At 42.5% G+C, this 21,158-nt stretch overlaps 1 protein-coding gene across 1 annotated transcript in view; it reads left to right on the top strand.

Moving 5' to 3' along the window:
- EPHA3 (EPH receptor A3) overlaps positions 1–21,158 on the top strand; it is a 216,041-nt gene that overhangs the window by 130,269 nt on the left and 64,614 nt on the right. The window contains exons 3-4 of the mRNA XM_059819050.1: positions 6,991–7,146; positions 7,627–7,962. Of these exons, the coding sequence (XP_059675033.1) occupies positions 6,991–7,146; positions 7,627–7,962 (492 nt within the window). The remainder of the gene's footprint in view (positions 1–6,990; positions 7,147–7,626; positions 7,963–21,158) is intronic.

Raw genomic sequence — 21,158 nt, 5'->3', positions numbered from 1 at the left:
TCAGGTATAAAAAATGAAAAGTGCTCATTCCTAAGAGTATTTTTCTAGAGGCATTTCAGTGTCACATTGCACTGAATCCTTGCCCCATGCATACCGCACAATCCATCCGGCTGGCCCGAGGGGTGGGAGAGGGGTGGGGAGAAGAGAGATCATCTCCTGAGCCCTCAGATTGTTGGCCTCTTCCTGCTGGAGGAGGCCTAGTGATAGGAAAGCAATGGCACCGGTTTTGTTAATTGTTGATTTCTTCTAGCAGTGGACAGCCGCAGTGGTTCTCCAACTCTGTCAGCAGCCTCGGCTGTGATTACTGTATCTTCCAGTCTAGACATGCAAAAGTACACATGATGCATGTTTCCATCTGCAGTAGTTTTCCCTCCAAAGATAAGTTATAAACAGTTGTGTTTTTCCAGAGCTATTGCACAGCTAATAATGAAAGGAATGGTGCGAATTCACTTTAGTGTTTAAAATGCAACTTTTAATTTTATGGTGCATTTTCAGAGTAAAAAGTATGTCTCGTGCACAGAATAGACAATGTGATGTTTTATTGATTTGTTTATACACTTAGCAAAAACGACGGGGTCGCTTCTGCTGCTGGTTCCAGCGCTACGTGTTTTGTAATTATTTCAGGTATTATGTATACCGTGCTGAAGACTACAGGGACGACAATGTAAGAATACAAAGAATACTAAGAATAATTGTAAATTTTTATTTCCCCAACAAACAGAATGGACTCCAACAGGCAGTGAGAGAAAGATGATGTCCTTACCTCTTCCTGGGGATATTCTTACCTTGGCAGTAACGGGGTTCGCCCCAGCCAGAGCTTTTAGCCCTCACTAAAGTCTTTCTCGATCTTATTTCCCTCCTTGCCTGAGCACAGACAGTGTTCGTGCCAGTGCCACAGCCCAGCAAAGAGAAAGCGTGCTCTGCCTGTGCAGCAGTAGCCTGCGGTGGGGATCCCCACTGGCTGACAAGCGTTAGGGCTGCCCCTGCCGCCTCCTCCTCCTCCTCCTCCTCCTCCTCAGCAGGTACAGGGAGTTGGCAAAGCGTAGCAGTGACGTTCAGCCCTGTACCTCTATTTCTACTGTAAGGTGTAGTACTTAAATTTGAGACCTGTTCCCTTAAGTGGCATTGTACTGTTTATTCGGATCTGGTGACAAAAAGCGTGCCTTCAGTTCAATGGAAATAAGAATCGAAAATACACTGGAATTTTTGGAAGCCTGTTTGGGCTAGGTGGGCGTGCAAGAAGGTACCTAGAGGCCCAGGAGGGAGAAAGGATTACATATGTAATGCCATAGGTTATGTGGCTTTTCATATACTAACGGCCAGCGAGAGCTGCTGATTTCCCTGCTCTGAGGGATTTTGCAGGAAACCTGCGTGACAAAGCATTGTTTCCTGCTGAGCGGGGAGCTGTAGTGAACAAGGGAGGAAAAAATCAGACATTTTCAGTCTTGTGAATAACATGTGACGCAAACTGAGGATGGGATGACCCAGCGCAGAATTCTACCTTTGTTTCCTACACTTCATGTATCTGAGCCAGAACTATACCCTATCTATATAGTGTTGTTTCTAATATAGCGGGAGTACCACGTATGGCTGGATGTAATTTGTGACGGAAGTGTGAAATGAACAGTTTTGAAATTTTCATTTAAAGTTAATCACATTTTTCACCTTTTTGTTGTTTCTCAAAGATATAAACAAGCGGAAGAATGGAAAGAAACGACTCACAAGAAAATGGTTTTGAAAGTTTTATAAGTTTAACCGATGCTGCTTGTTATGCCATCCATTTTCACAAGCTGACAGCTGTGTTACGTCTCATTTTGGATGTGCATGCGTATGTATGGGTGGGTGAACGTGCAGTTCTGCTCCTGGCGATAAACATAGTGCTGTTGGCATCTCCAGAGCATGACCATAATATGCATAATGAGGAAAAAAAGAGCCATGTAAATGCTTTTAAAAGGGACTTGAGAACATTGCAAAGATGCAAGGCTCTACGTGGGCATCGAGGTGAGCCGGTCGGTGGCATTCACTTCCCAGCACACCTACACAGCCAGAAGTCATCCTGTGGCTTCAGGTCCAGCGTAAGGAGCTCCGCTGCCACTCGTTGGCACGGCAGTTCCACAGGTGACAGTGGGATTGGTTTGCAAAGGCCCTCTGCCATGGACCACACGCGTGGGAGATGCTTCCCTGTCCCCTCTGCAGGGGACAGGGACGGGAGGCTTGTCCCAGGATTGCTGCCGTCTGTCTTGCTGACACACGCTATGAGGAAATGTTAAGGTATCCGTGAGCTGTATAGGTTTATGACTGGATTCCCTTCTTTTCTAAATGCTGTTGTTTAATGCCACAGCGGCATTTTGCCCCCAGGCTGTTTTATTTGGGGGAACAAAGGAAGGAAACACTCGATCCTTGCTGGGTGCTGCCCGTCACACACCCAGTTTCACGGTTGCGTATATCCGCTTCCAGCGTGTTGCGATGCCTGAGCCTGGCCTCGAAGCACCGCACCTCGATTCAGAACCCAAAACCCAAACCCCAGAGTTCCTGTAGGACCGGGGGGTGCGGCTCATTTTGCAAATGAAGAGTTGCTTTGACCTTGTGCAGGGAAACGGGCACTGTCAGGCCTGGAGTACCGGGGCCTGGACGTTGTCCGCTCAGGTGGTGGGTTGGTATTTGCGGCTGGGAATTGGTGACTGTTGCTGAATACTAAAACGCTCCTATTTACTAACAGCTCCATATTTTAATTTAAGATCAATTCAAATTGAAATGAATCATTTAACCCTTAGTTAGGACCATGTTCTCATCTCAAACGGACTAGTCGCACAGAGGCAAAATTCACTTTGCTGTTGAAAAGCCAGTCACCTTCCTTCAAGCAGTAACTACCATATTTTCACTGAGACAGACTCATCAGTTACAGCTAAAGGAAATTAATTTTCATGCAGGAACAAGGACAACTGCAGTCCTGAAATTCGTACCAGTAGGTGACTTCAATAAAGGCTCACACTCAAATAAAAGAGATTGCAATCAGACTGCATACAGCTTTAAAACAATATTGCAGTTTGGGGTTATCGCAGGGGTCACCAGGGCCAACAGGTATCGGTCATCTGCCTTGAGGAGACCTTCTTAAAAAGCAAAACCAGACAGCCTTGCTGTACAGTTACAGTTTATATCATGTACGTAGAAACTCTCAAGGTTTCCTTTACTCGCTTTTAGTGTGCCGAGAGGTCTTTCTTCCCAGCCCATTGCATCTACTTCCTCTCGCATCATTCCCCCTTGTGAGGGAAAGGAAAATTTCTTAGCTTCTAGAAGAAAATGTTGAGAAAAAGCAACTGCTGTTGACAGCTGGTTCCCATGCTGAAATTACGTATTCTGTGAAGACTTCTTATGCTAGTCCTTTTATTTTCAACCTGACTGAAACCAAAACCATGGTATTCACCTCAAAAAGCCAAGACTTCTTCCATCAGTTCACGTAATCCAATTTTTCTGACATAAAAAAAGAATGCCTTTTGAAGTAAATGCTTCATTTTTTTCTCTTATATATCAGAATTAAAAAATGACTAGGAAAAGAATAATAGCAGCAAGTACATTGGCAACATTTTCTATTGGCACCCCCCTTTCCAATTTTCAATTTCAAGTATAATTGCTTTTTTTTTTTTTCCTTTGGGCTGCAGTTGTGAATAATCTTTGAACTGCTTTGACAGACAAAGACAGAAAGCGCGAGACAGCCTGAGGGGAAGACGCAGATTGGGATGCCCTCGCTAGGTCATACCCATACCGGGGCAGCAGGGATCCCACCGGCTCATCCCCCCACCCGACTGCCTGCTCTGTACCGCTATAGCAGAAGCTCGAAACTATGAAATCCCTGTCCCTCTGGAAAAGAAAAAGCCTGATCTCATGTTACCAGGGTGCTTCCTGCGTGCTCCTCTTTCTTTTTCCTTTTTTTCTCTGGCCCCACACCACCACCACCTTTTCTTAAATGAGGTCTACGAGTTTTCACCTGAGGGATGAAAGAGGCATTTGATAACGGAGGAGTTTGATTCCTTCCTTTCTCTTCCTCATCCCACAAAACCTGTCCACTTCTTACGCAGGCTTGTTTACTTATGTTAAATTCACTACCGTATTAAAATGTTGGTGGTAGGTTCTTTGAAAGTGTCCCAAATAAACAGTCTTACTGTACTTCCGTCCTGTAAACAAATAGTCATGTGTTACAATGCTATGAATAAATTATGCTTAGTAAGCAGCGGAAATTGTGTTTTGTAGGAAGACCAACCACATGACAAAGGTTCAGTTTTAGGTTATTAGTCTTTTTCCAAGCTTTAAGTTTAAGTAGTGTATAGAATTACTAAAAAATTTTAAAAAATATACTACACGTATTCATAAATACAACTTTGTCTTGTGTATGCCTGCCCAGAAATATAAAAATGTCCCTTAAAGCTGAGTAGACATGGTTAAGCAAAATAATTTGAGTTTAATACCTGGTGGTAAGTTTGCATGGGAACTTCTGGTGGAAGCGTTGTGTAATTAGCTGGACAGGTGTAGTGCGATGTTTATTCTTTAACGTGTTTGCCTAGTTACTAGTGCTGGTAAGAGTGGGATTGGCATCTGTTCTTTTCTGCCTGGCTCATTGTCTTAGGGCCAGGAAGGGCCATGCTATGCCCAGAGACAGTAAAATCATTTGAGACTCCTCTGTCAGCTGGAGGGAGACCAAAGAGGCTCACTCCAGGTACAGCACACATATCCCAGGGCAGTATTTGGGAGGGAATGAGATTTGAGTCTTAAAAAGCTGCAACAATCACAACAAGAAAACCAAAAAAGCTAGCTCTGTTTCCTGCTGCATTTTCTGCTAGTGGAGGTGTTTAAGAGGGGCTGAGGTTTCCTTTATTTCCTGGAGTTGAACAGAAATCCCCAAACACCCTTGCAGCCTTCGAGGAGATGGAAACACAAGAAGCACCGGCTGAAGGAGGACAGGCTGTGCCAGATCAGGCAGGTTGGTGTTAGGCTCTGAACTTTGCCACAAGGTCATTTTTAGCAATTCTGCTTTCACGGATTGCCTGTTGGACCCTTGCCTCAGAGGCTCAAACTCGGGATCGTTTCCTCAGGGCTTGCAGGAGAGAATTTGGAGTGGGAGGTGTCTTTCCCAGCTGCTTTGCTGGCGTGGAAGTCGGAGGTAGCAGCTGCAGCCAGAAGCCTTGATTTGCAAGGGCTGAGAAGTGCTGAAGAGTGGCTGAGATTAGCGCTTCCTTGGGAAACGTTTCATGCTTCTCACACTGTGTTCAGTGTAGTGTGAGGAAGGTTTCCTTTATTAAGATGTTTCAGAGTAGGACATACGACTGTATGGGGCGGGGGGGGGGGTGTTGTTCTCTCTCTATTTGCCAGTACCTTTCACTCAGGTGTTTGGCACGAGGAACTAATCAACAAATTTGCCTGACCCAGATATTCAGTTAGGCTTTGGTTATGGATTAAAACGTGGAAGCTGAACATCCAGTTTAATGCTGCAGCTTCCCTTTCTCCTCCATCACTTACAAAGATGCTGGGATTTTTATTCAGACTTTTCTTCCACCTCAGACTACCCATCCAAATACTTTTCTGTTTGGGCAGTGCATGAATGAACACAAAAGACCCCGTAGTCTTGTATCTTGGATTTTATACTACATTTATGAATCAGTTCATCTGCATAAGCAAAACTGAAAAGTGTGTCCCTGTTTAGGCTTACGCAGAGACTGGTGAACCCATTCTTTTGCCTTCAAATTAGCATTTAATTCAGCGACAGGTCCTGGGCAATTTTATCTAAGCTTAACTGTCTGGGCTCCGGGCACAAAAAGAAGTCATGTTTTTCTTTGTATTACTCTTATTATTAACATTATATTTGTAATGAGAACATATTGGGGTTTTCCTAGTGTGCTTGTGCATTAGGCAGTGTTTGCTGTGGAACGAAAGTGTAGCAAAAGGTCAACGTGTTTTAAGATGTGCTCCCTTCTGTCATGTTGCCTGTTTGTGTATGGTTGTTGTAGGTGTGAGTACAGACCTGCGGGTGACCAGTGTCAGCCAGAATGTGTTTACCTGGTAAATTCCATTTGGAGAAGGATGTGTGTCTTGGGGGTAAGCAGCAGCTGAACAGTAGAGTCTTATCTGGTTTTGGTCTCTTTTTAATTTTTGGATGGTGATACCATCGTGGTGCAAAGAAGTCAACAGTGTTATTTCACTGCATGTTTTTTTCATAAAAAGTTAATTTGCTAGATTGTTCATTTCTGTAATTAATTCAGAGGCTGTTTTCTTCTGATGCAAACATGGCCCTGAATCAGTCTAAAATGCAACAGGAGTCAAAACAGAGGGAGTGTGCCAGTGTTAATGAAACACCAGCACCCAGAGTTTTTCAGAAGCAGCTTTTGTCGGTTCAAGCACCATCCCTAGAGGACTGGATTAATGTAAAAAAAAATCCTCCTCGTACAGACCATGCGAGTTCTTGATAGTATCAGAAGCAGCTCATTGAGCCTGATGCATGGTCCTTCAGAAAAGGAATAGATCTTTCACTGTTCGGGTTATTTTCTTGGTTTTGGTTTGCTTAGTCCTGCTCAACTGAAGAGACATAGTTTACAATTAGTACGCCCTTGTAAGCAAAACTTGGCAGCAGAGAGAGGATAAAGTTAGCTTCTTGTGCAGGATAGGGCCAATGTTTTGGTAAATTAACCAGAAGAGAAGAAAAATAAGTGAAGTTCTCAAAATGCGGTATAGAAAATATTTCTTCTTAGTGGTGCAATACACTGATTAGTTTTCCAGGCAAAATTAAATGCAAATCCAAGTTGATGCATGAAGAGCTCCGTTCTACCAAGAGGTTTTATTTCCATCAGCTTTCTCATTATGAAAAAAATTTGTATTTTTAGACCATAAATGTCAGCAAAATATGATCTACATATGGATAGGTCCCCGGGCAGTAACAAAGTCGCATGTTAAAATCAAGGAGGTGCCCATGGAATTTAAAACTATACTCCCGTTATTTTGCAGCTTGTCGACCTGGGTTCTACAAAGCCTCTGCCGGCAATGTGAAGTGTGCCAAGTGCCCACCTCACAGCTCTACCTACGAAGATGCATCTCTGAACTGCAGGTGTGAAAAGAATTACTTTCGCTCTGAGAAAGACCCTCCATCCATGGCTTGCACCAGTGAGTAGCATCATTATGCTCGGGGCTGTCATTCTTGCTCCTCCATCTATATCTCAGCAGCTTGCTTGCTTCCTCTCATGTCCCATTGCAGTCAGCTATCCACTGCCTCCCATGTCTTCTTACACGTTGGACAGGCTACCAAAAATTGGTGGGCTGGGTTTATGTCTTTCTATTTTCATTTTCTCCTTCTTGTTCTCTGTCAGACTCAAGAAGGAGAGCTAGGATTTTTAAATTGCTACCAATTTTTTCAGCCCTTAATCCTGAACTGCACCCTGAGGGTACTGTCTGTCTACAAGAAAACATGGTCCTTGATAGTCTAGGTCTGCAGTCCAGTGAAATATTTCAGGAGTCTCTACGGGAAATAACTAGAAGAGTTTGGTTATTTATGGTTTTGACTTACGTATTTTTGCGCCCTTGTTACTCCCATCTTGGAGCACTACAGAAAATCTCATCCCTCTGGTTTCCTGTTTCCTTTTATAGGACCACCATCTGCTCCAAGAAACGTTATCTCTAACATCAACGAGACGTCTGTTATCCTGGACTGGAGCTGGCCTCTCGACACTGGCGGTCGGAAAGATGTCGCTTTCAACATCATTTGCAAAAAATGTGGAGGAAACATCAAGATGTGTGAGCCGTGTAGCGACAATGTGCGGTTCTTACCCCGTCAGACTGGACTCACCAACACCACGGTGACAGTAGTGGACCTTTTGGCACATACCAATTACACTTTTGAGATTGATGCAGTCAACGGGGTATCTGACTTGAGTACGCTTTCCAGACAATTTGCCGCTGTCAGCATCACAACTAATCAGGCTGGTGAGTCTCTTTCTGATTACCCTTTCTTTGTTCAAAACTACTGAGATGTATGTACCTTTGTTTCCTTTCCCTGTTTTACAGGAGTTACTCTGACCACTTGTGTGCTAGGTTAACTAATTGACTTGAATATGCTAGTAAAAGTAAAAGCAGAAACACACCCAGTGTGTGCTGCTGTCAAAGGACCTGGCAGCATGACTGTTATGATTAACTCCCAGCTCCCAGTTAATAGTCTCTAATAGCAGACTCACATGATTCCTTAGCCAGAATGTGTTTTATTAATAAAAGCAGATTTTAATAAAACACTCATTTCAATGATTTCCAACATAAATTACTGTAGTAATCTTAGTGATTAATTTTGACTAAATAGAAGTGAAAAAATGCTTTGATGTTAGACACATAAAAAGCTAACAATAAATTAGAGAGGTTTAAAACACTGCTTTTTTTTTTTTTTTTTTCCCCTTTACAAGTTGTCTCACCAACTCTGAATTATTGCCAACATGATGGGGGTGTGGAGCTGAATACTGAATTAGGTCCTGGTGTCGTAGTTGATAGGGTACAAAGGGACTGCTCTGTTTCTGTGGAGACTTATTAAAGTCATTGAGGCCCTGCATGAGCACAGCAGTATGCCCTGACTGTCAGATCAGAGCTTTTGTCACTGCTGCACTATTCTACCATTTGCTTCTCATTTGACAAGGTTCCATTTATCTGAAAGATGTGAAGACTCTTCTCTAGCATTTGTTTAGGTACCCTTTTTTTAGGAGCAATGTTTGCCGGTGAAGAGAAAGACTAGATCGTGAAATTTCCGTAGTTCTGCTCCATGTGGTTCACCATCAGGAAGCTTTGTACTAAAAGCATGCATGTGCACAGTTAAGTCTTCTCCCACCTCCTCCCATCCCACACCCCATCCCCAAAATACCTACATTTCTGTCTTCCTCAAAGCACAAACCAAGTTGACATTGTTCCAAGTAGATGTTCTCCTAGCGAGCTACGTTATTGCAGAGTTTTTCACTATAGAGGATATATCTCTTCTCAGATCACAGATCAGCTTTAGTAGGAGGCATAAAAATGTGAGAACAGACTGTTTCCTGATAGCAGGCTCTACATTTCCAAATGCTCTGGAGGACTGTCTTAACTATGCAGTAGGCAGACAGAGGTGAATCTACCCAATTGAAACATCTTCTGATGATCTCTTTCTCATCTAGGCATTGAATTCAGCTCTGAAACTTGCATTTTATGTCCATTCCAAACAATTTGCTGCGGTTGTAGTTACATTTTTTGTATATTTGTGTCAGTGACTTGAGCAGCCTTTGTTTAGCTGCTCTCTTTTTTTGTGTTTTTTATATCAGAGATACTGCCTTTCAGCCTGTCCATCACCATAGCAGTTATAAATCACCTGGGGACACTCTACAGAGTGAACTGTCTAGGCTCAGTGAAAGGTATTTCTCTGCAGAGGCCTCCTGCTTTGCAGTGTCCTTCCCCAGGGCCCAGAGCTGGCCGCCTTTGCACTGCAGTGCAAGGTGGATTTTGATTTTGTTTTGGAACGCACAGTTCCTGTGACGTGGCCGAGTCGATGCATTTCTGGCAATAGCAACTTTGCTTAGTGCAACCCACAGGCTGCTTAAGCAATTATTTTCTACTTTTATGCATAGCCCGTTTTTGTTTTAAGTACATTTAGGTGGTGTGGGTTATTACAGGCTTAATTGTGCTATCTCTTGATCATGCCGATTGGTTACTATATTAGAATTTCCCTAGAAGTTCTGCAAGTTGCTAAAATTAGACCTTAAATAGGTATATAAGTAATCTTTTAAAGTGTAATTACAAAAAGGCAATTTCTCTTGTATTCCCTTTCCAGTTAGATCACAAAAGGGGACACACCAGAAGCATATTTTTAGCTAATGTCATACTTAAACACCTGGGCGGGGGGTAGGGGGAGAAAGTCTGAAAATCTTAGATCGCATTATAATTAAGGGTTTGACTGGGGAGCATTTCAAAAAAGAATTAAAGCACCGTTGAGCTGGATCTGGAAGAGACCAAAAGACTCCAAAAGCCAGCCCTGACTCTAGGGCTATTATTTGTGCCGTCTGACTTTAGGTACGTTCCTTCAAGGACAGAGGTATCCACAAGTTGGATAAAGCTTTGGTTAAATGGCTGAGCTCTGTCAAGGAGGCAGGAGAGGCGTATTGCTTTGGGAGGTTGTTCTGTGGATGGGGTATCACGTGGGGTGATGCGGTTCAGTACGGCTGGACGGACCCTGAGGACAGAGCGCCTGGCAAGCCTGCAGAAGGAACGATGTCAGTCAGTAGGCTGCGAGTTTTGGAGAGAGGATTGAAGTACAGAAGGTCCCTACGACCTGGATCTCCTCAGTCTCCTGAATCCAGGCTATTTCACTTCTGCTAACCTTGATTTGAGAGCCCTGTACCCTAGCAATGGGTATGATGAAGTTGCAGTTTTAATCCTGGATTTTCAGTATCCATGTGCTTTTTCCAAGCACCTTCAGGGCCCGTCTCAGCTTAGTGAAAGCTGTTCTGCAGAATGTTCCTTACCTACCCAAAACACTGGTTTTCAAGTATGTGGATTTCCAAGAGCCTGAGGCAGAACTGAAGAATGTTTTATATTTTCTAATGACAAAAATGTGATTTTTGTGGCAGTTCTCTTGGTGGTAAATGTCAGACATTGTAAATCTTTACTTCAGACCAACTCAGTTCAAGACAGGCATCGGTTGGCGTTATGTTTGCTGGGTCTCTGAGCTCCAAAGGGCTGCAGAAAACTGAACAAACATTTCTGTCCATGTTCCTGACCGTACACATGGGCATTTCTGCCTATGAATCCATCACCAGCCTAATAGGTCAGAATGTGCATAGTACTAATTTTCTGTAATGCAGCAATTGGGAGATCTGCCAGAGTGTGTTAAAATAAATTCAGCTGATATGTTGGGATTCAGTCAGTTTGCACAGCAGCTCCGTTTTTCTATGTAAACAGATCATATTGACACATGTGTACACATATCTGTAATTTACATTATGCATGTAGGTACATACACACACAAAAAGGGTCACCTTAAATGTTGCTGAAAAATTCGCTGATACCTTTACAGTGAGTTCTAGAGTCTGTAACTAACAATCTCAGTAAGATTTTCCTGGAGAGTTTTCAAACCTGGTCTAGAAGTAAAGGAAAGGTGTGCTTCGTTGTCACTCGTAAGGTTTGAAACATCCAGACTGATTCTGCTGGTGCTGTGAATGCAAGAAGGATAATACATTTTGCAGGACAAAACTGTTGTAAAGTCAAGATCCTGTCCCCTGAATTGAGGGAAATTCAGAGGTGTTTCAGAAAAGGGATTGGATTTTTTCTTCCAACTGTGCGGCCTGAGTTTTGCTGTGCTTTTATTGCACTTTATTTTCCTTCCTTTCCAGCAGAGGTTAATGAGTAGACGTCTCTGAAAAAAAAAAAGTCTCCTGCAAAATATAGCTAGACAGGTATGACATTGCAATATTTCTAATTCCTCTAAGTCTGTCTGTCTTTGGCGTGGAAGTAAAAGAAAAAGGACACATATTTATTTAATTTAGTTGTTGATCATCCTCTCTGATTGCACTGTAATACATGCCTTCAGTTGCCGCCTCATACAGCTTCCTCTGAATTATATTGAAGCGTTCTGCTGCCCGAAGAAAGCTCTCACCTCACATCAATGTGTTGCACCACGCAGATGTTATCTTCTAATAACACCAATCAACCCTGTTTAGAAAGGGTCACTGGCTGCTACAGGAAAGGATATGGAATTCGGTAGCCCGGGAGGTGGCATGCTAATTATGAATGTGCCACGCAGAGATGTTGACAGCCGTGCCGCGCTGCCTGGCTTGTTGCTAGCGTGATCAGGTGTCTGGTCACAGATATTCTAGGTTCACTGGGATTTCTGAACACAGTTTATGGGCTTTTTTAAAATGCATTTATCTGTAAAGTCCAGAAAGTTGTCCGTTCTTTGGAGATTTATAAGTAACCTAAAGGGAAAAGACATCTAGTCGGGGTCACGGCGATTCTGCATTTACTGCCTTTGGGCTGGAGCAAGCAGAAAACTCACACTGGAGCCCAAGGAGGTTTTAAATGGAAATAGGGTGTGGAATTCACTGAAGAAAGACTCGTATTTGGTAGGGACAACACAATCATACTACTGGGTAATCGGTTTAGAAAAATGGGGGAGGAGGTTTTCCAATGTGAAACAGAGCCATACAGTCAGGGACATATATGAGTTGAATATGTTTTGCAGATGCTGCATGAGAAAGTAATGGTTTTTCTGCCCTATCACTGCTTTTATGGTATCACACACTGTCATACAGGTTGTAGGTATGACTCAGGAATGCTGAGCAAAAAAGATTAATATTTTAACTGAGGGCCTAATTGACTTAACAGAACTTTAAATTGACATATTTTCTGCAGTGACCTTTGCAATCTAGAGGAGGCAAGGAGAACTTTCAGAACTTGCAGAAATCTGTACCATTAGCAGATACTGATCTATCAGGTAGGTCTTAGGAAGGCTTGGCCATCCCACTGGTATCCCAGCACACACAGTGCCATCCCCATCCTTTCGTCCCAGCAGATCTGGTGAGAGGGTTCACCATACGAGAAGTGGTTCTGTTTGTTTGATCTAAAATCTGTTTGCTTAGTTTTGTTTAGCTTTGTATTTAGTAGTTCTAGCAACTATAAACTCATGCAAACAATATGATAGTGGCACGTCTAATAAATAATAAATAGAGTTCTTGCTGTATTTATTGTGTAAAACAAAACAAATACTGAAAGCATCCGCTGCTTGTTGAAGCTTGGGCAAGTCCTGAAGTGAGCAATAACAAATAAAAGTTGCTATATTCCTGAAGGGGGCTGCACTTCCTATCTAACAAATAAATGTGGTATCTGTGCAAGTACAAGCCATATAAGTCTATTGGATATAATCACATACCTAATGATAAAAATGTATTTAACTGCTTAAGACCTAGGTCAGAAACAACTAGCATCCACTGGCCGTTACCTTTCAAGGCTCTAGTTTTACCTGGAGAAGGTGTTAGAATTGGTTTGTAAAGAATTCTTATTCTAGGTCTGTGTCCCTAAGTTGGATAAGATGATGTGTAAAACTGATAACAGAACATTTCCTCAACAGTCATGTTTTTGACACTGTGAAGGAGCTTAGAGTCTTCGTATTTTCCTAACTTTCCAGAATGTAATTCTGGTGAGCTTCCTCCAGCATGCTATTTGCAATGTCAAGATCTTCAGCATTCCTGTAGTTGAGTACATCCTGCACCTGGGGAGGACTAACCCCATGCGGCAGTACATGCTGGAGGCCAACTGGCTGGAAAGCAGCTTTGCAGAAAAGGACCTGGAGGTCCTGGTGGAGCATCTGGGACTGAAGTAGGAAGAACACTACCAGCAGGTCGAGGGAGGTGATCCTTCCCCTCTAGTCAGCCCTGGTGAGGCCACATGTGGTGCATCCAGCTTAGCCCCCGTCCAGTACAAGAGAGACCTGGATATACTGAGGCAAGACCAGTGAAGGGTCACTAAGATGATTAAGGGGGAGAACATCTGTCATATGAGGAGACGCTGAGAGAGGTGGGACTGCCCAGCCTGGAGGAGAGGAGGCTCAGGTGTATCTTATCAACGTATATAAAGGCCTGATGGGAGGGTGTAAAGAAGATAGAGTGAGGCTCTCCTCAGTGGTGCCTAGTGACAGGACAAGAGGCAATGGTCGCAAACTGAAATACAAGAAATTCTGTTTAAATGTGGGGAAAAAACTTTTTTACTCTAAGTTGAGCACTGGAACAGGTAGCCCAAAGAGATTGTGGCATCTCCATCTGTGGGGGCATTCAAAACCCAGCTAATCAAGATCCTGAGCAACCTGCTCTGGCTCACCCTGCTGAAAGCAGGGGGAAGGATGAGGTGATCTGCAGAGGCCCCTTTCCACCTCAATCCACGTGTGATGGTTGTGTGCAAAGAGGATAGTGGCAACTGGAAGGAGACCAGGTAAGGGACTGATCAGTAATTACTGTCCTCTTTTAACTTTGACCTTTTCATCCATGTAGCAAGGCCTTCTCAATGAAATTTGGGGGGGTAAACTCCCCATACACTTACTCAGGTTGGAGAGAGAGTAAATGTATGGGTGCAGAGGGGGCTGTAAACCTCAATATCCCTGCTTCAAAGAAATTCAGGAGAGTATTGTTGAATCTTTTTTTTTTTTTATTTAGCAATGATAACCTCAAAACTCTTACCATTTGTCACAGCACATAAAGTTTATGCATACATGAATATGGAAAACTGCAGTAGGATTGGCTTATTTTACAGAATACTTCCATAAGACTAGATGGCTTTAAAGGGAGAGATTTAATTTAGTTAAATTGCCTGTGGGTTACCACCTCCTTCCTAAGCTTTTTCATCAGAGAGCCAGCGGGATCCAGTCTTATTCATCTGTGTATTGTACAGCATTATTGTATGCTATGGTACTGTAGCAGACAGCTATTGTACTCCCCCTCGGAGTCAGCAATGAGTAAACTGAGACCTACTTTCCACTAACTAGCTTTCCCCATGTGAGTATTAGGATGCCTGATTACAGGGGGAAGCGGTTTTAAATTGCATGTGAGCATTTCAGTTAAACTACTGCAAACCTCTGCATAGTCACATTTGTGTTACTCCAAGAATTAGTTTTTTCCTACTTTTTCATGTTAAATTAACTGGGATACTCTAAAGGAAGAGTGCCCATTCTGGGATTTGAGCTGATCTGAATAAATTAGTTTATAAACAAGTTTACATTACACTAGTACAGTTTTACTATGGAGACAGATAATTTATGTTTGAAGATCTCTTTGGACTTCCTAGCTATAAGAACTGTGTAAGCTCTAGAATATTAACTGCTGTCCCAAGAGAGCTTGTCTACAGTTTTGTCTTTAATTTCCATGCACCATATTCAAATGGCTCTGGGTCACTGTGTAGGGTAGCAAATCCAGTTGTCCAGGTTAGACCGGAGGGGCCACAGGGGCAGAACAAAGAAAATGAGCAAAATCGAAACCCTTTACAGGGTAGGTGGGAAGAAGGGGGTTAAGTCTGTGACCCTCTTTGCAACAGCATTTTCCTGGATAGAGCAGCTACTCCATGTCAGTCTGAATATTCTGTCTCCAAACCCCAACTTAGAACGTGCATCTTCCTGACCTCTTACCCCTTCTATTTTTTCTGATACGATTCAGTGTCCAGGGTTCCAGTAAAATAATTACTAGCAACAAAGTTCGGTGAAAATAATTAAATTTTCTGTATTTTCCAAATACACCCATGCTGATGTCCAAATCTTTTTTTTTTTCTTCAATACCTCAGGTCTTTACTGTGTGCCTGCTTGATAATAAAATAAACTCTTTTAATCACTAAAAGCACAGTGTAACAGCTTTAAATGTAGTTTTATGTTTGATTAGTTCCTAAGGACTTAAGGCCTTGTAAACCAGGGTCTCAACAGTGCAGCTGCAAATGGTGGTAGCAACTGAGTTAAGCTACAATAAGCTGGTGTCAGTACTAAATCGATTCCAGAGTTTTGTGCTGTCACATATCCTGGCATCAGGAGAGGAACAAAGGGGACATGTTAGTAGCAAGAGACTCCCTCAAACTCTGCCCTCAGTTCAACCCAGTTCTTCCACACAGTCCATATAGGATGCAGACAGTTGGGGAAAAAAAAAAAATAAAAAAAATTAGAGTATAAATAGGATCTCCGCTTACCTGCTGTAGAAAGAAATGCAAAGGAAACACAGGAGGCTTTTTGTGGGCTAAATGCTACCTAGAGATGTCAGTCTTTTCCTAGTAACTATAGACAGTGATTATGGTCTTCAATTAAGTGCCTAAAAGTGCCTAAACCTGAGTTTTGGTTCCTCCACAATTCAGTTGTGCACTTGTAAAATGTTGATTCCTTTCTCTGTATGGCTCTTTTCATATAGGAAGCTTAAAGAGAATAACTGCCCCTGGATCCAAACCGAGGCATCTATGCACAGCTATAGAATAAAGAATAACAAAAAACCAGATAAACCCTGTATCATCTCAGGCTTCCCTAGAAAAGCAGTAGTCTGATTATCAGGAGTCTCCTCCTTTTATGTATTTCTAAAACCCATGAAGCAGAACAATTCATGTAGCCTGTTTAATCATCTTGCTTATTCATTTAACCCATGCATGAGAAGGTGACAGATGACTGCAATAGTAGCTGTGCACATGCACTTCACCGTGGCAGTATCAAGTCTGGAAGTTGACTCCGTAATCCATTTTTCTCTCTCATTTTTCTTCAGGATTCATGAATAACAATGTGGTAAAAACGCACCAACCAGGTATTTTCTTCAGGTGTAAACACATAGCCCAGTCTGTTACATACATTGAATCAAATTTTTTTTTACTCCTCTTTCTGTCTCTTTCTTAAATGTACTAGCTGTCAGATCTAGCAGTTTTGAAACACAGAAGGGGTAAGTTTGTTTAAGGAGAAGGTAACCAGTGAGTGAGGCACTACGGAGTTTTTGCAAGGGGCCGGGATTAAAATTGTTCAGACAAACTTGAGAACAAAACTGACCACTCGGTGCAGAAATTAGGATCATTGGGAGGAGAGTATTAAAGGATAGACATAGCTGGTTTGTAATATCTTGATCTACATGTGTCATTTGGAGACTGAAAATGTCAAGCCTTTCCTCAGTTTAGGCTTGCGGGGATAAACATGTAAAACGGAGAAAGACTCAGTAAATTTTTCAGTGCCATTTACGCAGAGACTCACTTGTCTCCCAGGAAAAGTTTGTTAAAACCTCTTCAAAACTAGAATTCTATTTGCCTGAAATCTGTGGCTTCAAGGGAATAAATTCAGCACCAAGTTGAGCACGAAGCTTTTTTTCAATCTATGTCTTTGATTACTTGCAGGAACTGTGATGCTATTTATACGTCCAGCCTTCAGTCTGTTAAGCTAGACTGCACTGTCTTCAGCAACTCACAAACGATGTGTGATGCTCCCTGTTTAAATAAAATCCATATTTAGAAAGGGTTGTGTGCACTTTACAATCTATATCCCAAGACAGGTCCCTTAAGTAGATCTGCCTTCTAAGAGAGACAATTTGAGAAAGCCACAGATGTTTGGTGCATGATGTATTTCTTTCTTTCCCTATGGTCCTTATAAAAAGGACAAGAAGATAGACTTATTAAAAGTGAGCTAATGACATGATGTAGGGAGTCTCTGGTTCACTGACTGTTATTACAGCTGTGCCCCATTATGTACTGAATACCTAGGACATGCTTGGTTTTTTGAATGACATTTATCTTTTGAGTTTCAAACATTCCTGGCATAAATAAAGATTTTACGCTTTTCAAACGTGTTTTACAGTTCAGCCCAGAGGCTATTCAAGGATCATTTTAACTCAATAAAACTCCTCCTTTAGGGATACGAAAGGGAAGTGTTTTAACAATGTCACTCCATGCATAGCCTGTTATTAGCTAGAGACGTTCTGCCTGCAAAGCCTTTGATCCCTTTTCCCCTGAAAGTCAAGGAAGCTCTGCCCAGGCTTCAAAGTCTGTGACATACCTGGGTCTCTTTGTGTGCACACAGTCCTCATGTGAACGCTCATGACCTTAGAGAAAGTTTGCAGGTGAAGTTTGTGGCTCTGCTGGTGTTTTTCACTCTCAATGCCTTTAGCTACCTTTTCCAGAGGTCATGGTGAAATTGTATTCAGCAATCAGTGGACAATGGTTTTCTCTACTTGTTTCTATTACAGTCTTTAACATGAAGCTACGTGTGGATTCTCATTTAATATCTTGGTTTGGTAAAATAGTAAAGATAAAGAAATGTAGGTAAACAGGATGCTTAGCACTCCATTAAATAATATTCCTTAGACTTCTGGTTCTTTCCCTTATCTGTGCTAGCATTCTCGATAATCACTGAGGGAAATAGTCTGTGTTACTCTTGATCGTCAACAAAACTATTAGCATCCCTTGCTTCTTGAAGCTATTCCATCTAGACAATTTGCAGGCTGGGGACAGCTGGGAAAAAAGTGTAACTGGTTTCTTTGGGTTTGGGGGCTATTCCTGTCAATGGGAAATATTAATGTAATAATTACTTTTTAAAAGCATTTTAATATAAAACCAAATTATAGTTTCAAAGTTATGCACCCCTGCATGTTACAGTCTTCACATACATGCAGCTTTGGTTTTACTCACACCAACTACATCAGCTGATGTGAGCCTGAGGATGTGTCATCCTGCTCGGGACAACAGGAACCTCGGAAGCCAGCAGACCTTGTTCTGAAAATTCAAGGCTTTGCTTCTTCTCACTAGTGCCAACTTCCCAGTGTTGCAAAGTGAGTGAGTGTCCTCAGAACTTGTAAGCTTGACACCAGAAATCCCTCAAGGAAATTATATTTCTTTATTTCTTTTTACTTTTCTTGCGGTGTCTAATTCTACAGCAGAATACATATGCAAGAGTTTTCTTTCTAGCATTCCTTCTAGTGAACTATGCTTCTATTTGTAAAGAAAAAGTGTAAAACCAAACAAAAATAAACGTTAAATCATCCCCAAATCCAAAAGAAAGTGAAAGGAGAAGTGATCACCTTTCAAGTCTTTTCCATCAGAGATTCTCCTGTCCTGGTTAACCTTTGCAAAAGCAATTGGTCCAAAGCCATCTGTGAAACTACCAACGAATGACAGGGCAAGAAGTTTGAGAAATACTGTTTCCATTCATAGTGTTTTCTGACCTGGTTGAAAAGACTCTGATGGAACTTACTGTCGGACCAGTTCAGGAGCTCTTGGTGATTACTGAAAAGGAGGGAAATGCTTTATATCTTAAATTACTTATCTGAGGGCAATTGTCTTCTCCAGTTTTGGAAACTGTCATTTCTAGAGATGGTTCTTAAGTATACTTCTTAAATTGTGACTGGGATTTCTCTGGTTGAGGAAATAACTAAACTTTCATGGAAAGGGAAAGCCTACTTAGCACCTGAGCATTGATGTTACGGGCATGGTGAATAAATTCCTCTTTCTGAAAACTTCACACCAGGAAGCCTGAGGCTCTAAAGTCCTATAAAGTAATGTAACAATGGGGTAGGGAAGGCAAAGCAAAACTGTTTATTTTAAACTGATACGGTCTTAAACACATTCAGTGGAAAAGTATGAAGTATTGCAAAGCTCCCACCACCATCATCTCAAACAGAGAGCAGAAAGAATAACATTTGTGTTACGAGTACCTTTGGGCTGAAGCCTTATGAAAGCATATACAGCATTTGTCTCCTCCCTGAAATAACAGCTGTGAACGCCATGGCACCATAATTCTCAGTTTCTGAAGCGAGTGCCTTGTGCAGCCTGATACTTCCCGAATGCACATGGCATTTCCATGATTTATTACACACGTGTTAAACATATGAGCAAGTCTAACATTTTGTTTGCTCCGTGCAAGGCATTCGCTATCTCTTTTTATTAAAAGAGGGAGAAATGAGAACGTGAATGTGCAACACTTAATGAAGTTTGCTTTTAATTTAGAATTTATTTGTAAGAGTGAGAAATGAGCTCTGATAATCGCTTGTCCAGTGACAGCTGCTGCCCAGAAGGTTGCCTTTCTCCGCACTTGAGAGCGAAATCAAGCAGCTGCCTTTTAGTGTAATTCCTGCTGAAGCTGCCTGTTTTCTCCTTTCCAGTTCCCTGCTGCCTTTCCTTTCCTTCACAGCACCTGTGCCATGCCTGCAGCCGCCCTGGAGTCTATAACCACAGGCTGGAGTCCACCGGCTTCCAGATGCATTTGGGTACTTGTGCCATAATGCAGGCAGTCACCCATTAAAATGGCCATGAACAAATCGGTCTCTAAAATTGTCCTATTTCTGGGAGAAACATACGCAGCTCCCACACAGAGCTTTGTTTCGTCCAAAGTTAGTCTGCTTCTATTTGTCCTTAAAGTTTTGTCCTATTTCTTTCCTTCCCCATTTTGAGATGTGTAAATGCCCGGATCTTGATAGCCCTCTCCCAGAAACTGGGAACCTTTCCACACACTTCCTTATGATTGATTCCTGCTAGGATCCAGCCTGGATCCGGTGTGAGGGTCCTGTACGCTGACATGGGCCTCTTGCTGTTGGGATGGCTAGACTCCCTAACGCCTGGTCCCTGGCGACAGGCAAGGTGCGTTGTGTTCTGGCTGACAGTTGCCTAATGATGTTACAGAATCAGATGACATTTTACAGCCCAAGTCATAAAAATATATTGAGCCTGCTTCAGCTCAAGGAAAAGGTACGGGAACACAAAGACAAGTACTGTGCTAGTTTAACTACGTGTCCTGGAGATTAAAGGGCAAAGGACTGTGTCTGCACGCGCATTGAAGAGGTGGGTAATTGTATCTGGAAGAGGAGCATGTAGGGTTTAGCAGGTTTCCAAAGTGTTGTTAAAGTCTAACTGTTTCCTCCTCCTCCTGCCTCCTGAGAGGCACCTGGGGACCCAGCACTGACTGAGCCTTCTTGGAATGTGCCTGTGGGATCAGCCTTGCTTCAGCACAACCGCGTAGAGGGAGGCAGCGCCTTTGACTGCACTTACCGGAGAAAGTAAATAGTAATGCAATCAGAGGAGGTTTAAAATAGTGCAACTCCTGCTTTCTGTGAGCAGGCTTCTATAATAAACCCCTTAGGGGTTAATCAACAGACCGGGTGTTGGAGATGTAAGGATCCAAGGACAAGCGTAGCAGTTCGTGCAGACATCACGTTAATGTGATCATGTCATGGAGACCTGATGTCATTATACTGATTTGCGAGTCATTATTTAGGACTCTGTCACGAATTGAATGCTGGTTGGTAGTGGAATGGTTGGATTAAACCTAAAGATAGAAAGGCTGGTTCACAAAAACGCAGATGTTGGGTGGTTGTTGCATGAGTGAAATGTGTACGTGCAGCATTATGAGCGGTGCCAGACCGAGCCATGCATGGGCGCCTAATGCTTGCACTGGGGTCAGTTCTCTCACGTATCCTGACTCCGCGGGTGTGACTCCAGTTTTCTAGAGAAACTGCCTCTAAGTGAGAGATCGGTTTGTTCAAACATTGGTATTTCCACTTTGCCTTGTAGGATAGTTTTGTGGTTTGCACACTCGTCCCCTAAGACTTACGGATTTGGGTTTGGGTCCCAGTGGATCCTACTGTCAGAGACTGCAGATTTAATTTTCAGATTATGATCTTTATTTACGACTCTTGTTCCACATT

Source organism: Gavia stellata, chromosome 1, assembly GCF_030936135.1.
Source record: "Gavia stellata isolate bGavSte3 chromosome 1, bGavSte3.hap2, whole genome shotgun sequence".
NCBI classification, from domain to species: domain Eukaryota; kingdom Metazoa; phylum Chordata; class Aves; order Gaviiformes; family Gaviidae; genus Gavia; species Gavia stellata.
The sequence above is the reverse complement of the archived record's forward strand: the minus strand, read 5'-3'. Positions and strand labels throughout refer to the sequence as shown.